This window comes from Abramis brama (assembly GCF_963993115.1).
Source record: "Abramis brama genome assembly, chromosome: 10".
NCBI classification, from domain to species: domain Eukaryota; kingdom Metazoa; phylum Chordata; class Actinopteri; order Cypriniformes; family Leuciscidae; genus Abramis; species Abramis brama.
In genome coordinates, this window is record NC_139972.1 from 29,276,471 (window position 1) to 29,298,673 (window position 22,203).

Here is a 22,203-nt window from a genome sequence, read left to right on the forward strand (position 1 = left end):
TAGCTGTTGCAGACAGAGACACAAACCAACACTGCTTGCTTGCTCAAAAAATTGGGTGAATAAATGTGCAACTTTTTTTTTTAAAAGTCGCATTCATCACATTTCCTAAAAGTATCACCATCTAAATGATGTTTGAAAAAAGATAATCAAAGTGTGTCTGTAAGTAACACAGGCTCATTGGAAAGACATACAAGTGGCAACATTTTTGCAAAATGCAAAATACGTACCAAGACTTACACTGCAGTTTCCAGTAAAACAGCAAGCACTTTTAATCGTTTTCTCAAACAATTATGATTACAGGGGCAGATTATGGATTAATAAAGACTTGTTTTCAGGTGGCACCTTGCACAGTTATGTTATTACCTTAAAAACCTTTTTACCATAGTGTATGATTTGTAAACTAATATATTTTGGAGTTTGCATCATTAATCCGCTTCATTTGTTCGGTTTTACTGACATATCAAGCTTTCTCGGTAGCTCAGCTGGTACAGTATACTTGTGATGCAGAGAGCTTGGGTAAGAATTCCATGAAAGACGAGTCACGATAAAAGAGCTCAAAGACAAGAATTCAAAAACAAGTTAAAATGCCGTGGTTACGATTAAATTTTATGTCACATTTGCTTTTGTTAACACTGTTTAGGCTTCAGTGTAGGTGTATGTTATTTAGAAATGGAGCATTAAGCTTATGTTTAAAGTACTATGTTGTACTTTAAAATCTTGAATTAAATATATTTGCAAACTTTCATGTTGGTTCTGTTCTGTTTACCCTAAGGGGGGTTATTGCTGCTTTCCCTGCTCTTATCCATGCTAGGCTGCATGGATGCGCAGGGAGTTCTCGCCCAGAACGGAACCATACCGCCAATCCAAACTGTATGCTAATTGTCAATCGTATTTGATGGTAGTGGTCCTGACAGAAAAATCATTTATATTTCCTATCAGTCAAAATAGCAGGTTTAGAATTGACAACTAGCTGTGTAACAGCTGTGTTTTCTACTTTGTATTTAAATGTACCACTAGTGCATTATAAAGATCTTTAAACAAACCCTCTTGTAAACGTCACAAATAGTGGCTTTACTGTCAGAATGTCAAAATACTATATTTGAGTGATGTCACTATGCAAGTGCATTGGTATGATGAGTTCAGACACTTGATAAGACCAAGGAAATATCGGTAACACTTTACAATAAGGTTCCTTTATTAAACATTAGTAAATGTATTAACTAACATGAACTAACAATGAGCAATACATTTACTACTGTTTTTGTTAATCTTTGTTAATGTTAGTTAATCAAAATAAAGCTGTTCATTGTTTGTTCATGTTAGTTCACAGTGCATTACCTAATGTTAACAAGATTTTAATAAAGTATTAGTAAATGTTGAAATTAACATTAACAAAGATGAACAAATGCTGTATAAGTGCAGTTCATTATTAGTTAATGTTAACTAATGTAGTTAACTAATGAACCTTATTGTAAAGTGTTACCGAAATATCTTTCATCTTGGTGGGTGTGAGCCTCACAGCAACACATGTGCCTATAAGCAGAGTACTTACTCTAGCCACATATAATTTATGGTTCAGGTGATTGGCTTGGGGGGAAACATACTTTTTTTTTTTTTTTAAGAAATTAATGGGGGAAAAAGCACAATTCAATGTGCTGACATTAATGGGAATTCTACCATATAGCTCTTTCCAGGTATTTCCAGATTTGCTTGTTTTGGTTCTCTTTTTTAGAGAGACAGAGAAAGTATCTCTTCTCACAAACACAGTTCAGAGAGCTATTTGACAGCAAAACACTAGCTCTCTAAACTGGAAGTGGTATGTGACCATTACCATCACACTGACATAAAACCACACAGACAAGTCGACCAAAGTGCATCAGAAAACTCACACATGTTCCATCCACTTGAACATTCACAAGTGCCAAGCAAACGTCTGTAAACAGGTATATTATGAGGAATACCTACTGTCTTGGCCCGGCACTGATAGCCTGTGTGTGTAAAGACAGATACCCTTATGAAAAATAAGTTTATTCAAGTGTGCTATTAGTAAACTTCTTTTAAACTAAAAATAAGAAAGTATACCTTTCAGTCTACTTTTTATTTACTTCATAGAAATATACTTAAAATTGCACTTAAGTATACTTGACTTGTACTGACTGAAGGTCAGTTGACTCGAGTAGCTCAAAGGGAGGGTCCCAAAAGGACTGTGGAGAGGTCCCATGACAGGACCGAACACGGGCGAGGATTTAACAACATTAACAAACAGGTCGTGTTTCCCAATTGATTGGCCTGCCACCGGGACGTGATTTGCTGCAATGGCCCCCACGTATACTTTGAGTGTGGAGGGGATGGGGGGTGTTTGAAAAAAGATAACCAAAGTTTGTCAGTGAGCATTTGCAATTCATTAGAATAGAGGATACTATATACTGCAAGAGAGAGAAACCAGTCAATTAATTTGTGTACAAGAGGCCAATCAGAGGTCAACTACAGTAATTAAACTGCAATTCATCACTGATTGTGATTAAGCCAAATGCTCCCATAATAATATTGTAACAATGATTGTGAAAGAAAACATATAATCCTTATCTGACACAATAGCAGGTTCAGAACACGGTTTGTACAGACCCTTTTGTCAGTCACAAATGGTGGTTCATATATGGCTCAGGAAATCCTATATTTGACTGATGTCACTATGTCAGTGCATTGGTGTGGTGAGCTTCGACATGACCAAGGAGATATTCTTTTCATCTTTGTGGGTGTGAGCCTCACAGCAACAAATGAGCTTCTCTTTTTGGAAGTAGGTTCATTTTCCAATCCGCTACAAAGAAGGTAAGAAAGAAAAAAATGTTACATGTTAAAGTGCTTTAGAAGAAGACTGAAGATAGAGGAAAATTATAAACATCTTTAAGAGAACTGAAATATAATATAATTATTAACATTTAAATTTTGATTTTGTCTTTGTGTTGACCAAGGAACATGAAAGCACAGCTGTTACTTCATTTCCTTTTCCAAGGTACATATTTTTAATTACTTTTAATTACTATAATTACTGTTTTTCTCTTTTAAAGATGCTTTGGTTATGTTCTGTCACAATAAATGTTTGAATTTATTAATATAATGTACAAATATAATATCATGTACAAATGTACATAAATTGAAAACAACTTCACAGTCAAAACCAAATTATAGCCTACGTTTGATTTAAACTAAAAGGCATAGATCTGTGCATATTATAATATTTATTTAATTTTTCAAGGACTCGTATCGAAGTTAGAAATTTCAGTATTGTGACAACACTAATTCATATACTTCAATAAGGCAAAAAAGTATCTATTTTATACGTGGATCTCTGATTTTATTCAATAGTTATTCATAATTCATTAAATATCACAGGCTAAAAAGTAACTAGCACTCAAAAAAAAAAGTTTTTGAGTACTTTTATTAACACCAGTACTTTTACTTGTAATTGAGTATTATCTTAGCAATGTAACAGTACTTGTACTTAAGTTAAAAAAAACAAAAAAACATTTCCACTACTGTCGCTTTAGAAATTGTAATAATTTATTTATTTATTTTACATTTGTATCATTAGATATTTGAGTAAGCTGAAACCCAATACTTGCGTTTAAAAGTGTAATTTGGCAATTTCTGTCGTCACTGGCTCGCAATGAATTCTGGGGTAGGCAAGGTCACGAAGGATCAATCTGTTGTAACCTTCATTGCACAGGAAATGAAGGCCACATTTGGAGGCTGCATTTGAAGGATCCTTCGAATTGGGACAGCCTTTGAATGTGGCCCTGTGATTCAATCGGCCTTCGAAGAAAGCAGCCACTGAATTGGGATGCAGCTTGCGCCAAGCCAGCAGTCTCAAACCGGTGATAGGGTGGAGCTTATAGTTTCATTAAGTGAAGGTTCAGTGGTTGGTTGGGGTCCGAATTCGTTAAGGTTGAGCTTATATAATGAGGCGTAGGGTTAGTCTTTGGGGTGGGTTGTCCTCAGACTGCTGTAATGTGTGGTTCTGCCTAAGGACTGAACAATGAGGGACGGGGAGGGGTGGCATATATTTTCGGCCATTTTTCTCTCTGGCCAAAAAACAAAATTGCCATTTTCAGCAAATAATTTATGGCGGTGCATCCCTACTAAATGTGTAGTTGCAAAGAGCTGAATCGATTGACACTAAGTTCAGTATACTACAATGTCCTATACTAAAATTAACAATATGAGTGAAATGAAATGCTAAAAACGCCAGCTTAAATAAACACACAGCCATAAATGACTCCAACTTTTGTCCCACAGCTGTTCTTCTCTATGATACTTTAGCATGGGAAGTGAAAATGCCAAAAGACATTAACGGTCTCCAAGGTTCCTGTCTGGTTATACCATGTTCTTTCTCTTACACATCGTATCCACCCAAAGACCCACGTAGAGTTGTGTGGTATCAGTGGGTCTCTAAAGGTTATCCTTTAGTTTATGATCAATGGAATCCAAACAAAGTCATTGAAAAGTTCAGAGGAAAAACTGATTTATATGTGAACTCAAGTAGGGATTGCAGTCTGCTGATCAAAAACCTGGAAAAGTCCCACAATGGAGAGAAATTATATGCATGGATTCACCCTGAAAATGTTGGTTCTAGCACCTACAAATTTTATGATGTCACCTCCACAATAGTAGTTGATGGTATGTAAATACTTTGTTCTTCAAATTTGCCTGACTCTTGATTTGGTTATAAGAGTGTGTTGATTAATTATGACATTTCTACTATTTGAAGCAAGTCCACCACAGCCCAGCATCAATATTTATGGAGGTGAAAGGACGGGTGACACCATCACAGTAGCATGTTCGACTTTCCACACGTGTCCATACAGCAAACCAGACATCATTCTGAACGGTACTGAAGGAACTGATCAATTAGACAATGATCATCTTAAAGACGGCCTGTGGAAAATCACTCTGACACGCACAGGTGTCGTAAAAGCAGAACGCTCCACTATTAGGTGCTCTGTAACATATCATGGTGGCATAACAGTGACAGCTACAAAAGACAAAAGTGCTTATTGTGAGTAAACACAAATATGAACTGCTTTGTGTGATATTAGCTGTAGGTTCACTTTAAATTTCACAGTTGGACCTATTACAAGTTTAAGTTCAATTTCAGGTGTTCATCATGAAATAACGATTGAGCCTGAACTGGCAGATGTCACAGAGGGCGTCGCAAAGAACTTCACTTGTTCGGTCTATCACTCCTGCCAGAGAGAGACTCCAACCATCACATGGAACTATGAGAACATGACGGTCTCAAATGACAGCAAAACACTCTCTGGTTTAAATCAGGTCACCTATTCCAACATAACCTTTCTGGGTTCAAAAGACGACCATGGGAAGAAATTGAGTTGTACTGCAAAATTTTCTGGAAAAGACATTATGGCATCTGTTGTCTTACGTGTGCAATGTGAGTGATTTTTTTAGCAACTCGTATGATGCGAGATCTATTCATGTCTCATCATTCGTTTTGTTTTACTTAAACCCTGTCTACATCAGACATGAGCAATGTGAAAAAAGGCAATATAAACCATTATAATCAGTGATCCTGTCTGCAATGGATGTGGTTTGATGTGACACAACAAATCCCAAAAAGTAAACTGATGCCTGTTCTATTTCAGACGTACTCCAAGCGGTCTTGCTATGTTTTATCAACAAAGTTAGGGAGGAGCACGTTCAAATGATCTACCCAATCAGTAAAATTGGAGGCCTATACATATAGCTGACTCACCTTTGTTCCTCGACAGTCTTTTCTGCTTCCCTCCATCACCCCTCCTCACTCTCGGCTAATTTACACTCTCCTCAGACAGCACGCCACATATGCATTCTCTTTTACTGTATCTAATTATTTGTTAATGTGAACTTGTGAATTCTGACATGGAAGGATAAATGGATTTGGAACATTTGCTTTATTGCATCCAGTTTCGACAGCCCTTAAGCTGTTGTATCGCTGTTGTAGACATGGTGTTACACATTAAAACTTGTACATCTAATCAAGAATGGAAGCAAGTGCTTTGTTTTGTTTTGTTTACTTACATCATTGCCTTGTCTTTCAGTTGTGAGCTTATAATAATTATCAATTATTTTATCCCCTATACAGACCCAATGCTTATTGGACTAAAGACCACTGGTCTGAACATCCTGGCACCTTCACTTGTGTTCCTCCTTTTTTGCATAATTGCTGGAGTCATTATATACAAAAGGCGACAAAGGTAACTCTTTGTGTACATTACTTTATGCCAGAGGTTCCCAAACCTTTTTGTCAGCCGAACCCCTTAAGGCGGGCATACACTGTGCGATGTCACAATTATTAGCTTTCAAGAGCACCACGACACGTGTGTTGTGTTGATGTGAGAGCAGACGTTGTTGCGTGAATGTGTTTTAGAGATTAATGTTTATCACTTTTCGTCAACATGCAGCAATTAGGGTATAATGAAAAGCATTTAACTGGAGGTAATATCAAATAGGAAATACAATAAAGAATAGAAATAAAAAAGTTCATGAAAAAACTTTTCATCTGAAACATCTTTCCCCAGGTCAAAAGATGCATGTGCGGTGTCAGGAAACAAGCCTTTCTCCAAACCTCGTATGCCATCACCGAAGAGGTACAGTACACTTGAACCTGTCTCTAAAGGCCTAACTTCAAGACATTGTTGATAAGTAGATCTTTCAGCTTTTTTTATTTATATATATTTAAGATATGTTTTATATTTAAGTGGAATAACCACAACATTTTGTACCCCCCCCCCCCATGCACATCAGTGACCCAAAATCCTACAGTGTGAGTATATTATTTACAAAGTTTTAAACTATGGATATACTCTGATCATATGACAAATGCGTACTGTAATATGTTATTGATTGATGTCTGGCTCTCTGTTTTCTCTTGAAATATTCCATGAAGAATTATGATTGTGAAGCTGAGTATACCAACATGGAGGAACTCAACATGTATGGAAATATCTAATGAAAATTCTATACATCAGACAACTAAAATGGGCTCAATACTGTTTTTAAAAAGGCTGACAATGTCAGACTCCATTAATAGTAAAACATTTTTCATGCATATTAAAGGAGTCATGAACTGCATTATTTTATTATTTTATAATGTTTCTGTCACTGTTCTGTTAGTTTGGACTTTTTGTGTCTTACCACCTTCTGTCTGAGTTAGTCGTTCATTGTCTTGGTCACTCATTATATTCATCTTTGCTCTCATTATCTCCAATTATCACGTTTACTGAAGTTCTGTTTTGTTTGTGTTTCATTGTCTCGTGAATAGATGTGGTGTACTTTCTCCTGCCTTTGTTGTTGTGTATCTAACAGTGATGCGCGGGTTGATCCAAAATGAGCGGGTGCCTGCGATCACCCGCGGTTACCCGCGGTTACGAGTCATCCAAAATTTTTAATGATATTCAGGTCGCGGTCGGTCGGGTCGTTTGAAATAAAGATGCCAATTAAACTTTTTTTTGTAATTTATATAGTACTAGACACAATTTTCTATGAAATACATAGGCACACTATACACACTATACACTTTATTGGCTGAATAACTGGCGTGAAGATGACGCACAAGCTCAGTCTGCAGGTAGAGATGGAGGTGGCAAGAGAAAAGATGAAGACTGGGGAGTGGAAGCTCTGCAAATACATAAATAGAAAGACACACACACCCCCGCACCCCTAGTTCCTATACGTCTATGGCCAAATGACGCTACGATGAGCATTTACTACTTTTAAAAAAAGCTGGTCAGGAAGCGGGTCGGGTACAATATATATATTTTTTTTTGCTTTTGCGGTCCGAGTTGCGGGCGGGTTAGTTGAAAACGTCGGTCGGGTGCGGGTTGTTTATACGTTGACCCGCGCATCACTGGTATCTAATGAATTTTAAGTAAAGAGACTGAACTGAATTAGTCTTATTCGTGTTTGTACACCGCCAGTTTGTGACAGTTTCCTGGGGTGCACTTCTAATTTAGCTTAAAAAGGGCTGTGTCTGCTGTAAGACTTCAGTGTAAACGCCCTCTCGTTAGATTGGCTAACAGTTTTCATATGAAATAGCTAAATATTACACGTGGAACTCTCTGAAACTTTTAGCACTTTTTACTTATTATAGCATTATATTTAGATTGTGGCATGAAAGGATGTTGAGCATTATAGCCGATCACAGATATGTTGAGCATGTGAATGCAGTGATCTCGTCATTGTAACTTGATTTCTGCACTCTCACAAATGCTTTCATCATAACTAACAGTGCAAACACGATGTAAATAAGAGATTTGTTGTTTATAACGTGAGTTTTGGTGAGAGTCACTGATAAACTTGCGCTGTTTGAATGACAGCTCCAGCGATTGTAAAGGGTCTTTGTTCGCTTTCTATGTAATTTAATCAGTTTAACAGATTTTTTTCATTCTACTTAGAGAAACAGTGTGAACTTGACTGTTTAGTCACTGGTTTGATGTACTGACAATAAACAATTTAGAGACAAAGAACAGAACATCTGACTATACATGAATCTTTACATATCAGAAATCACTAGTCACTGGTGATTTTGGTTAGACATTTACACATCAGTACATATCAAACGATCTGTAACAAGTGACAAAGTAAAAACTTTTTTTACTCACATAAGTGTGTTGCACCGTTCCTGTCAGATCCAATATAGAAAGCACAGCATAGTTTTTATTTTATTTCAGTCTCTCTTCAAATCCAGCATCAGAAATCTATGCTGCTTTTTCCACAACCTGGCACTGCACAACATGTTGCACTCTTCAAAGGCACATTTATCGTTTATTCAAAATAACCCCGCACCTTTTTTGTTTTTTGAGGCAATTTCCATGCTCTCCTTAACTGACACAAAGAAAAACACATCTGAGGTAAAGAAAAAAAAAAAAGATTAATCGCTACCTTTTAAGGTATTATTTTTCCAAGTGTTTTATTTTAATGTGATATTTACAATGATTTTAAATATAAATGTATCAAAATTCAAGGCACAGGGAAGAAGAGGGAACAAGTAAATGGTAAATGGAAGTTTTAGAATAAATGAATGAAAGTAAACGGCAGGTGTTTCATAGCCAACTGTCGCCCATATATAGACAAAATGGAGTGTAAAAGTCCCAGGCCTGGTCTTCTCTTGTCTTCCGCTCTCGTCACTCCTCCTCTTATCCTTTGTGTAATCGACTATTGCTTTCAGTGTTGACTAGTAGCAGCTGTACTGTTTAGACGACTAGTCTTGCACATCCCTACTTTATACGATATGCATCTCTCTATGGAATTCCAGCTCTGTTGGGCAGGTTAGATAAGAAAACAACTGCTCTGTGTCACAGTCTGTTGTCTTAGTTTCATGTTCGAGGACTTTTAGTTTGTCTTCATTATTTCCTGTTTCCTTTGTTATTAGGTATGTTTTCTTTTGTTTGTCATTGTGATTCAGTGGTTCATTGATTATCTTACACCTGTTACATGTATATATTCAGGTCATTATTTTGTTGCCCTTAGTTATTTCAGTTCTTTTAGTGTTGAATGTGCATTAGCACACTTTTTACCTTCTTTATCATTATTGGATATCACTCTTTTGTTTTATTTAATAAATGTTAAAATATTACATCATATTTGTCTCACCTCATCTTCTTCACCTGCCTGGACATGACACATGTATCATGATAAATTGTATATGTAATGATGCTGATTTAAAAAATAAATAAATAAAAAAATTCTACTGCTTTTTACCTGACTATTAAATATGATTAAATCATAATTATTGTTAATTTCAGTTGACATACCATTTGTTGCTTTGGTTGTCTTTATTTTATTTTTGTTTGTTTTTTTGTTTTTTTACTTTTCTCTCCTTGCTTGTAATGTGCCGCTCACTGCAGAGCCAAATGATGTCCTTGGCTGCATTTCTCAAAAGAATTGTGAGCAATGTTGATCATACTAGAGACCATCGGTGCCAATGGCTCTACGTCTACTTATGGTGCTCTTGGGAAATGCAGCCCAGGTCATTGTGTGGGTGTGGCTGTACCTTCAAGCTCCATCCATTACAGTCAGAGAGTGGGAGCTGGACGTCAAGCTCCACCCATTGGCTCTGCAGTGAGTGAGGACATCAGGACTGTGTGGGGTGGCAATACGAAAGCAAACAAGCATTCTATAAACTATATTACTAAGCCTATATCATATATACTACATACTATAATTAAATACATTATATAGATGCAAGCAGCAATCATTGGGGTACAAGCATCAATGCCCCTCTGGATGATTAGCAATCTAATAGAAATTAATCTTATGATGTTGGTTTTACAGCAAAGTCTTTCTTGAAACTATACTGAATGTTAGAGTTTGATAAAATGGGTTACAGCAACACATGGGTGTCAAAAGAAATCACTCCCTCTTACTGTTAGATTAAATGAGGTCAAAAATACCCCTCTAAAAAGGTTTACTGTCGTAAGGCATGTGATCATAGGCCTATGTGGGCCTATGGGCCTGAAGGGAGAGACATTTAGAGGTCAAAGGTCAACTACAGTAATTCATTCAAACTGTAAGAACATTTTATTAGGAAACCAGTAAGTCTGTGAATATGCAGCAGGTTCAGAATTAAAAACTAGCCGTGTAACACGTTTTGTACTTTGTATCTTGAAACAGACAGTCACAAATGGTGGTGTTTCTTGTCAGAAAATACTATATTTGACTGATGTCACTATATAACTGCATTGGTGTGACATTTGATAAGACCAAGGAAATATTTTTTCATCTTGGTGGGCGTGAGCCTCACAGCAACAAATGTTCTGAGCTTTATGGAAACATCCTTTTCCTTTTCCTTTCCCTTTTTCTCTTCTTGCAAGTAGGTTATTTTCCCAATCCTCTACAGATAACTACAAAAAAGTATGTAGCATGTTAAAGTGCTTTAGAAGACTATGAAAAAATTAAATATTTTATATTTATGCACATAATTATGGAAATTCATTTATTTAACATTTAACTTTGGATTTTGTCTTTATATTGACCAAGGAACATGAAAGCACAGCTGTTACTTCATTTACTTTTCCAAGGTACAGTGTCTGTTTTTCTCTTTTAGGCATGTTTTGGTTATGTTGTGTCACAATAAAAGTTTATATGAAATTAATAATATAATTGAACAGAAATGTGCATAAATTGAGGCTTTTTCCAGGTTAGTCTAATTAGTTGAATCAAGTAGCACATTCCCAAAATCTTACAAATAGAGAGAAAACTTTAACTTACACATAGCAGTCAAAACCGAATTATAAATTTGACACTCACAGGCTTATTCATGTTTTATTCAGGAATAAAATAATATATCCTCAATTCAATCAACATTTGAAAGAAACAGTCAAACCCACAAACCAATGCGCAGAAGCATTAGCCCATGTAAATTGTGTGGCGTTGTCGAGGGTAGAAAATACATGTGCCTTCAATGTGGCGATATCGAAGAACAAACAAGATGAATCCTTCCTAAAACCTACAACACACAGAACACCTACTAGTATACAAATTCAGTATAATTGTCATGAAATAGTTGAAAACAATTTCTGTCACCTCATAGACCTAAACATTTTTTTTTTAGACTATAAATGAAAAGAGTTATTTCTAATTGTAAAACTACTGCGGAAGAGTGAATACATTTTTACTCCGACTCACTGAAGCTGAAGTTGCTCTATATGTCAGTGATAGACCTCTTCCTAATCAGAAGGAAACTACAACATTATCATCATGCTGTTGGAATGCTCTCCCCATTCTCATCCGGAATGCAGAATCCCTGACAACATTCAAAAGACAACTGAAAACTCATTTCTTCCATGAGCACTTAATCTTAAAAAAACACACACATTTATTTCCTTTTCCTTTAATCCTCCCTTATCGGGCTTATGCTACTCTGAACAATGCCTGAACTTCATATTTTGAGCACTTCTTGCGTTGTTTTTGCTTCTTCACGATGACTTGCTTAATTTAGTCCTAAATTGTAAGTCGCTTTGTACAAAAGCGTCTGCTAAATGACTAAATGTAAAATGTAAAATGTAAATGTAAATCATAGACACTATCATGACTGAACATGCAGTCAATTTCATTGCTCACCAACTCGAGGAAACAGTACGCCTGCAGGCTTAAAGAGGGATTGACACATGTTGGTATATGTCACGACTGACATCAGTTAAATGGTGATCAATGTGCTTTCTCAAGGAGATTTAGTCGAGAAACCAAGAGAAGAACATTTATGTTGAGATCAAAAGACAATTAACAAAAAAAATCCCAATAGTATGGCTTCTTATATGTTTTCCGTAGTCACGGAGAGCTGAATCTTCTGTCTCAAACTACTACATTTCGTGTATAATGTCCTGTGTACTAACAGAAAACAATAAGAGTGAAATGAAATTCTAAAAATGCCAGCTTCAGTGAACAAAGAGCCATTAATGACTCTTCTTGACTTTTGTCCCACAGGTGTTCTGCTGTTTGATACTTTAGCATGGGAAGTGAAAATGCCGAAAGAAATTCACGGTCTCCAAGGTTCCTGTCTGGTTATACCATGTTCTTTCTCTTACACATCGTATCCACCCAAAGACCCACATAGAGTTGTGTGGTTTCAGTGGGTCTCTAAAGGTTATCCTTTAGTTTATGATCCGTGGTATCCATATGATGTCATTGAGAAGTTCAGATGGAAAACGGATTTATATAGAACATCAAGTTGGGATTGCAGTCTGCTGATCAAAAACCTGGAACATTCCCACCATGGAGAAAAAATATATGCATGGATTGACCCTGAAAATGTTGGATGGCGCACCTTTGCATTTTATGATGTCACCTCTACAATCCTTGTCGACGGTATGTAAATATTCTTGGAATAATATTATTTCATTGTTACATCTGTGATTGTCCAACTGCACTAAAAAAAACAAAAAACAATTTTGACTTGGAAATGGCTTGTAACTTTCACAAACAATTACGAGGAAGTAACACATTGAATTTAACATGAAATTTTAAGTAGAAAAACTCAGAAATATTGTAAAATGTGCACCAATAATCTGTTTTATTTACAACTTTGAAAAACAATAGACATAATAAAATGCTTCTCCCAAATTAACTTTCTTCTAATCAGTTTATTTGTTAAAATAACATTTAAAAATAAAGGCCAGACAATTTGCCCCAATAAGTATATACTCAAGACATTTGTACATGTCTTTGTATTATTATTTTTTTTTTATTTTTTTTAAATAAACAATATTAATCAAACACTTTATGAAATATATTTAAGGCAATAGATATTTTGTTCAAAATAAAGACAAAAGTTCTTGAACACTTCCTGGTTGTCTATGGAAGTACAGTTGGTTTTATGACTGTAAGTCATTCTCTTCAAATGCTATTGAAGTTAGAAACGTGTGTACCAATATCATATGCAACTTTAGAGATGGTCCCTAAATGTGCGAATATCCAGTGTCAAGCCAACTTTACGCCAGTATTTCAGTGGGAATCACTTAGCGTGAAACTTTGCGTGTTACGTTCTTATTCTGAGTCCGCTTGCCTGTTCCTATCTAGTATAGCCTACATCCCCAATAAGGTGCGAGTTTGGTCTTTTATATCACTGCAATAGTCCATTAAGCGTTAAGTGTCCTGACCGCAGGGGAATCCTGGAGAATGACATATTGAGGGAATCTCCAGTTCTGCAGCACAGTGCTGCGATATAACATTAAGAAAACGAAACAACAGAGAGAAATATATCTCTACTATGTCAGAATTAACATTTTATCTGTACATCAGCATCGGGGAATAACATTATAATCTCATTCACAGTAGAGAAAGCTGCTTAGCCTACAAGAAAAGCTGCTTTGAGCAAAACTAACTGTTAAGACTTAAATGTAAACACATCTTTTGTGTCTTTATCAGCTTTTATATACAATAGGCCGTATACAAAATATATATATATTGGGGCTGGGAATCGATTAAAAAAAAAAAAACTAATTAATTGCACAATTTGCTGTAATTAATTGCAATTAATTGCAATTCCCCCAAGCTTGTAATCATCAATATTTAAACTTAGAATAACCTGATTAAATTAAACAACACAGGAAAAAAAGGAACAGAAAATAGCCATATATTAAAATAAAATTAAACATCAGTATATCAATATATTATTCTTTTTCAATAATCAATCAACATAATCAATTTAACAGATTTTTTTTTTATTTCTTTTTACTAATTATCAAAATAAAATATAGTCCTACAAAGCTATTATTACCAGAGCATGTGATCAGAGCAGGTCATTTCACCATTGTTGCCCAGCATGACTATACCAGCTCAGTAGGGCTATTGCAAACAGAAGTCTACTACTGAGAAATTTCACGTTATTTGAGCGGACTTTGCTTTTCCAGTGTGTGATCGGTACATGATTGGAGCGTTTGGGCCGTTAATGACAGAGCAGAACGCGCAAACACGGAGCAGAACATTGAGCAGAGAGCGCAGCGCGCCGAAACACATGCACACACACACACGGAACAGAGAGCGAGCCGCACACACGGAACGGAAAAGACCCGCTCATGAAAGCTGCGTGAGAATGAAACCTGATCGCTGAACACAGATGGGCGCGACGGCATATTTTCAGCCTTTTCAATAGCAGCCGCAACAGGAAATCATTAAAACGAGGCAAAAAAAAAAAAAAAGTGCTGCGTTAATTGTATATATATATATATACTGGACCTAATCATCAGAAATACTCATAGATATCCATATAAGGCTAGATGTCTTAAGGCAGAGTCTCGAACGGCAACACACCGGCGGCCATCTTGCCACAGGGAAGCTTTCTGGCGAGCTCTGTGGTATCTGAAGTAAGGTGAGTGATCAGCACGAACACAAATCCTCTTATCTCGCTGAAATCTTGACGGATTTACAAACGGTTTGGTTTCTTACAAACGTTATTAACGTGGCTATAATTCTGGATGCTTGAACATGTTTAAATATATAATATTATATTTACTGATAAGTATGCAGTGTCATAACTACATCTCTGACGTTTATAACAAACCAAACCGTTTGAAAATCAGTAGAAATTTAGCAAGTTATGGTTATTTAAAAAGTACATGCACCATTAACACAATGTTACGAGTGAGCGAACTCCCTGTGGCAAGATGGCCGCCGTGTGCGGACGTAGACCACCATTGGCCAGCAGCGCGGATGAGACATCTAGCTTTTATTATATGATATCTATGGAAATACTTACCACTTGCTCCATTTCTGTAAATCCGTTTTTATGAATGAATGACTCTCTCACCTGTTGCTCTAGTCTTTGTCAACACTCGCGTGCACCACCCGCTGGTGAGGAAGACTAATAGCTATGGCGATTCTCAATAGGCAATCTACTGATATTCCTGCCATTCCTGTCGTCTGTTGCCATTGTACAAGCAAGATGTGATGGTTGGTCGTGTTGTATTTGTCCTGCCCTTCCTCCACTGTGATTGGATGGCTGGGTAAAAAGTGACAGTGATGAGCGCTGTGCTTTACCCAAAGTTTAACATTTTTCAACTCTTGGCGTCCAGTGCAGAATTCAGTGACCCACAGAATTAAGTGACCCTAGAAGGTGCTGTAGTGATGGTAAGGTTAGGATTGGGATTAGGAGCAGGTGGGATTAGCTCAAATACAGTGCCTACTAAGGTCACTTATTCCAGTGGGTCACAGAATTTGGCACAACAGCAGAAAAAACCCCGCCAAGCAAAAAGAACTAGCTAGGTTAGCTGATTACCTTAAAAGTCTATTGATATCGCTCTCAGTTAGTACTGCTGTTAACACTTTTTTCCAGTAAGGAGACGCTATGAGACCAGTTGTCCTGTTTGTTCATGTGTAGTTCGGCATAAAGCCTATAGACGCTCAGCACCATGTCACACTGCTGGCATTTTTAAATATGCAGCGCTCCCATTTAAAACAATTGAAAAAATATGCTGGCTTTGGTGGACTCACGACCTTACGCTACTCTCATATTTATACTATTGTTCTGCGCTCATAATTATTAATAAACAATAATACTTTCAGTTCTGCAATATCGATTAATCCCATTAATTAACTCATTAATTATATGGGATCATATGTCATTTTAGACCAAAATCAGGCGGACGTGATGTCCATGATCACAGCGTTGACTCGTTCCTGTGTGGTAATACCATGCAGTTTCAAGATGGAAAAAGAATATGTCACCGGCCTCCAGTTTATTTGGGTCACCAAAAAAGATGGCTACATGTTCCACACTAATAAGGGCAACATCTTAGACAACTTCAAAAACCGCACAAGGCTCCTGGGAAACCCAGATGAACAGAACTGTACTGTGGAGATGGATGATGTGCAAACTCATGACAATGGGCCATTCTGCTTCAGAGCAGAAAAAGAAAACGAGAAATACAGTTTCAACAACAGCTGTGTGTTCATTATAATGCAGGATGAGGATTTGTACTTATACTTGTGAAAAGTTGCATTTACACCAAGTGTAATTCATTCATCACCTCCTAGAGGTTACTAATATAACATCTTTGTGTTTCTTGTTAAAAAGCTTCTCCAGACAAACCTGTGATGTCATCCCTCCCTGAAGACATCGATCCCGGGACACGCGTCACCGTCAAATGCTCAGTCAACCACACATGCCCCTCTCACCCTCCCAAAATCAGCTGGAGCGTCCCAACAGCCCGAGAAACTATCAGCCACAATCACATGGGTGGAGGTGTCTGGGAAAGAGTGTCCGATGTGACCTTCATTCCAACTGGATATGAAGAGAAAGATGAAATTGTCTGTAGTGCCAGCTTTTGGGGTGGTAAAACACAGAGTCATACTGCCATCCTGAGTGTTAAGAGTGAGTATCGACTGTTACAGTTACGTCCAAGATATTTTGGAGGATCTTTACTTGAATTTGTGTTCATGAGATTTTCTTTTTGCATTGGTCTGTTTATTAATATGACTGGTCTAAAAGAACCTGAAATGTATGATTTGTGAGAGATGTGACTATTAATTATTCAATAATATTATCATAGGGATTCAAGGGGTTGGATTTGGGCCTTATGTCATTGCTTCTTCACTTGTGTTCATCCTCGTTTGCTTACTTGCTGGAGTTTGCATATATAAAAGGCGACACAGGTTTGGATGTTTTTTTGTTTTTTCTTATACTCATCATTTAGAATATCTGTATTGTGAGGTCTCTATCTCAAACCGACTAGTGCCATCTGGAGCTCAAAATATCACTGTTTCTGCTTGCAACTTAAATTTTCTCTTTTTCTTAAAGGGATAGTTCACCCAAAAATGAAAATTAGCCCATGACTTACCCTCAAGTCATCCTAGGTGTATACGACATTCTTCCTTCAGACGAATACAATCAGAGTTATATTAAAACATGTCCTGGCTCTTCCAAGCTTTATAATGCCAGTGAAATGCTGTTTCTGTCCATAAAGGTTTATTTATCCATCTAAAACAAAATGCTCCACTCGGCTCTGGGGTTTGTGTAAGAAAAATATCAATATTTAAAACTTTACAAACTTATACGCTGGAACACCAGTCTCTCGTGAACATGTGTACGACAGTTAGCGGAAGTTAGAGATTACAGTTTGTAAAGTTTTAAATATGGATATTTTTCATACAAACACATCGCTTCACTTCAGAAGGTCTTTATTAACCCCCCAGAGCCGTGTGGAGCTCTAATGATGGATAGATGGACTTTTATGGACATCAAAACAGAAACAGCCATTCACTGCTAGTATAAAGCTTGGAAGAGCCAGGACATTTTTTTATATAACTCTGATTTTATTCGTCTGAAAGGAGAAAGTCATATACACCAAGGATAACTTGAGGGAGAGTAAATCATGGGTGAATTTTCATTTTTGGGTGAACTATCCCTTTAACACTTAAATCATCCTAGAGCATTTATCAGATTATCCCCAAATTTGGGTTAGATAGTCTTGAGACAGTGCTGGTCAAATATTAATTCAATATTTCAGACCGTAACAGCAGGCATTGCAAACAGAAAATGAAGCTGTATCTCACTTTTACATTATTCTTATTGATTGTAGACAGCCTTGTCAGGATAAGCATGGGTCACAAACACAATCTGAACAAAGGTGAGTATAAAATATTATGCTTAATTTATCAATTTTCACCTATTGGTCTTTGTTTCCAGTACAACTAGTGCTAGGTACATTGGAAGTGAACAATGGCAGGTTGAAAGTCTAATTATAACTTTGCAAAAGTAAACTAAGCACAAACTAGTCATGTTTGTAATCCAACTATTTCAACGTCACATCTATCAACAGACATAGCATTTGGACCCTATTTTCTGAACAATTACATAGAGAAAAACATCTTCATAGAATTCATAACCTCACACATTCTTTCTTCTACACACCACTCACTGATGACACTTCTCTCTTCACAGGCCAAACAACACATATAACATGTCAGAAAACAAGCCTTTCTCCAAACCTCATATGCCATCACCAAAGAGGTAAAGTGTGCTTGTGTCTTCCAAGGTCTAAACCACTAATATAACATGGTGCACAGCAAAATAATACTATTCTGTCTATGAGCAGACTGTCATAATAAAAGTTCCTGTGCCACTTCAAGATTCCTTTAACTCCAGTTGCCATGATAAATACAGATAGGCTATGAGTGATTTTGTTCTTCTTCTTCTTTTCCTTTTCACCATGCACCTCAGTGAGCCAAAATCCTCAGTGAGTATATTATTTATTTCTACCATTTTTAAACTGTGGAAAATATATTCAAATTCTACGGTTTCAAATGCTGCCCTGAAATAAGTTATCGACTGATCTCTGTGTCATTTCTTTCTTAATTATTCAATTTAGGGTTATGATTATGAGGCTGATTACGCCAGCTTGGAAGATCTTAACGTGTATGGAAATGTCTGATGATAATGTACAAAACAAGGTTCAACACAGTGGGTTTTTTTAAGCTCAAAATAAATAAAGCAGATTGTATACTTTTAGAAATATAATCACTGTCTGTTATTGACTTTTGTATTTACATGTATTTTAATGCTGTTGTCTCTGCTCTACTCTGTCATTTATCAATGCTTTCCAGCACGTTTGTCTGAGAACATAACCATAAAAACATATAAAATGGATCAGAAAGTGTCATACAGCACCTATGATTTATTTGCTTAAATGAAAAAGGGGAGAAACATTTTCATTCTAGAGTACATAATTTGTGTAGACAAAAGTCTATATTGTGCAGGATGAGTCATATAAGCATCACTTTCTGTATATAAATCATCAGCAATGTCATCTGATGTGTTCTCTAAGTAACTAATTTGCATTTGTTCCAGTATGTATATGTATGTATGTATTCCACCTTATCTTTCACAAATATATTTTTGAAATATAATGTGTTCGATTTCCGGTAAGCCACTTCCGCTAATAGTAGTTATTGTGAACCTGTAGTTTTGCGTCGACTGTGTAGTTTTGACTGGCTAGCTAATATTGGCTTTAATATTGATTACAGAAAGACTGGCGTCCTTTGCTCAGTTAGGGTGTGTCATAATAGCTGGTTCAAATCTAAAAATACCTACTAGATATTTGTTTTGACCATAATCCACACACCAGAGCTGAATGTGGATGTGGGGCACCCTATGATCTGTTCATGCTGATACTGATGCTGGCAATGTGAATTGCTTGTTATTTTTATGTTTTAGTCAAATAGTTAACAGTGTATCTGTTGCATTAACTGTTCAATCACCATTTTGCACACACATGCTTAACATGTGACGCGATACAGTACATGTGAAATGGTATATGTTAAATTACATTACTTTTTGTAGTTTATGTATTTCTCTTGTGTGTATTTGAGCGACACAATTGTCAGAAAACGCCAACATTTTTGTATCTTTGCTCTTTTCACTTCGTTAATGGCAGACCCACGGAAGATCATCCCTTTAATATTTGTCCACTTCTTTACGATAGAAATGTTACAGCCACTGTGATTTCTTGAACAATAACATGTGGACATTAAAACATACACACTCATGAGGGTTTAAACTTGTATTTATAGTCGTGATGAATTAACAGTTTGCATATTTAGAAACATATTGATGTATTCTCCTGTGTTTGCGTTGGCTTATAAATTATTTACCTTACAAATCTGGTGAAATGGAGCACATTCCCAAACTCACAGCATATGCAGAGATTGCATTTGTTAAACGAGCTGCTGAGACGCACATCGAAGACCCGTCTACTCTGAGTCAACTCAAAATAATTGAAAATGTTCTCATTAGATGTCAGGCCACTTCATTTCATCCCCCCACCGCAGGAGTGATAAATATAAACCATCACTGTGTTTAACAGTGTTTTGTGCGTGCTCCCATAATATGTGTTTTGTTTGGTGTATTTGTTTATTTAGTAAATTGATTTTGAATGTGTTTATCTTTTATTACTTTGCCTATTTGGATTGTTTGGTTTATTTCCTTTCTAATATTTCATTTTGTTTTCTTTGTATCTTGCAGGAGCTGAGCATTCCCTTGAAGCAGGCTGGTTTGGTGCTGCACAGGCTTCACTATAACATGGGTTATTATTGCAGTGTCTCCATTTCTGTCTATGTGCTGGGTGCAGCCATACTAGCCTGCTCTTCACAGAGGAAGCCTCAGTCCCTGCAGCGACATGCAATATATATATATTTTTTGTTTCTTTACTTTGTTTCTTTTGACCAATACAAGTTTGGTGATAAACTTATTGCTGGTCAATCATTTTATCTCTAATAAAAGATTGTCTGTTTAAACGGAAACTCACGCCTGTTGCCTCTTCTCAGTGGGACGTTTTTTCGTGTGCTTGATTCTTTGGTTATTTCAGGGTGGTGTAGTCTCTACTGAGCGAGCCACATGTTGCTACACAGTCATTAATAGACCAAAGATCATGGTTGGTTTTGATGGTGTCAATACTGTTCATAGCTCGTATTGCTGTTGCAGACAGAGACACAAACCAACACTGCTTGCTTGCTCAAAAAATTGGGTGAATAAATGTGCAACTTTTTTTTTTAAAAGTCGCATTCATCACATTTCCTAAAAGTATCACCATCTAAATGATGTTTGAAAAAAGATAATCAAAGTGTGTCTGTAAGTAACACAGGCTCATTGGAAAGACATACAAGTGGCAACATTTTTGCAAAATGCAAAATACGTACCAAGACTTACACTGCAGTTTCCAGTAAAACAGCAAGCACTTTTAATCGTTTTCTCAAACAATTATGATTACAGGGGCAGATTATGGATTAATAAAGACTTGTTTTCAGGTGGCACCTTGCACAATTATGTTATTACCTTAAAAACCTTTTTACCATAGTGTATGATTTGTAAACTAATATATTTTGGAGTTTGCATCATTAATCCGCTTCATATGTTCGGTTTTACTGACATATCAAGCTTTCTCGGTAGCTCAGCTGGTACAGTATACTTGTGATGCAGAGAGCTTGGGTAAGAATTCCATGAAAGACGAGTCACGATAAAAGAGCTCAAAGACAAGAATTCAAAAACAAGTTAAAATGCCGTGGTTACGATTGCATTTTATGTCACATTTGCTTTTGTTAACACTGTTTAGGCTTCAGTGTAGGTGTATGTTATTTAGAAATGGAGCATTAAGCTTATGGCACACTCATTTCAATTCAGAACCGCGGTGAACAAACAACGTAATAAATAAAAACATATTCACGTTCATCTGTTCCGGGAAAACGAAACAGGCTTTTAGTGCCACTCATTTGACATTTTACTTTGAAACTGTCGTGAAATGTGTATGACGGAACGCCACAGGTATAGGCTGCGTTTTTCTAATGAGCCTGAGCTGCAGAATAAAGCAGAATAGGCTACTGAAGGGAGAGGAACCAGTCAATGCCTTTGTGTACAAGAGGCCAATCAGAGGTCAAAGGTCATCTACAGTAATTCATTCAAACTGTAAGAGCATTTTATCAGGAAACTGGTATATCTGTAGAATATGCAGTACTGTAGCAAACAGTAAATTGTGTTGCTGTTATAAGTGAAAACTTGTTTCACAATATTTACAATATCATTAACAGTATTGACAGTATAGTGTTACTGAATTAGATTGTGATTAAAACAAATGTTCTCAGAAATATTCATCTTTGTACAGTGATTGTGAAATATCAAGCATAGCGTTCTGGCAGGTCACGTTAGTCAAGTTAGCATCA

At 36.6% G+C, this 22,203-nt stretch overlaps 2 protein-coding genes across 2 annotated transcripts; both read left to right on the top strand.

The window, feature by feature from the left end:
• Positions 1–2,809: 2,809 nt before the first annotated feature.
• LOC311090978 (sialic acid-binding Ig-like lectin 9) lies at positions 2,810–9,719 on the top strand. Its single transcript, XM_084126653.1, has 9 exons — positions 2,810–2,829; positions 2,973–3,013; positions 4,297–4,677; positions 4,769–5,056; positions 5,156–5,449; positions 6,140–6,251; positions 6,576–6,644; positions 6,802–6,820; positions 6,944–9,719. Exons 2-9 carry the CDS (start codon positions 2,977–2,979, stop codon positions 7,004–7,006), a joined length of 1,263 nt encoding a protein of 420 aa, XP_083982779.1. The 5' UTR covers positions 2,810–2,829; positions 2,973–2,976; the 3' UTR covers positions 7,007–9,719.
• Positions 9,720–10,861: 1,142 nt separating this feature from the next.
• Positions 10,862–20,794, top strand: LOC311091487 (sialoadhesin-like). Its single transcript, XM_084127438.1, has 9 exons — positions 10,862–10,867; positions 11,035–11,075; positions 12,481–12,861; positions 16,568–16,864; positions 17,043–17,145; positions 18,072–18,119; positions 18,434–18,502; positions 18,713–18,728; positions 18,861–20,794. The coding sequence occupies exons 2-9, from the start codon at positions 11,039–11,041 to the stop codon at positions 18,921–18,923; spliced, it is 1,014 nt and encodes a 337-aa protein (XP_083983564.1). The 5' UTR covers positions 10,862–10,867; positions 11,035–11,038; the 3' UTR covers positions 18,924–20,794.
• The last annotated feature ends 1,409 nt before the right edge of the window (positions 20,795–22,203 follow it).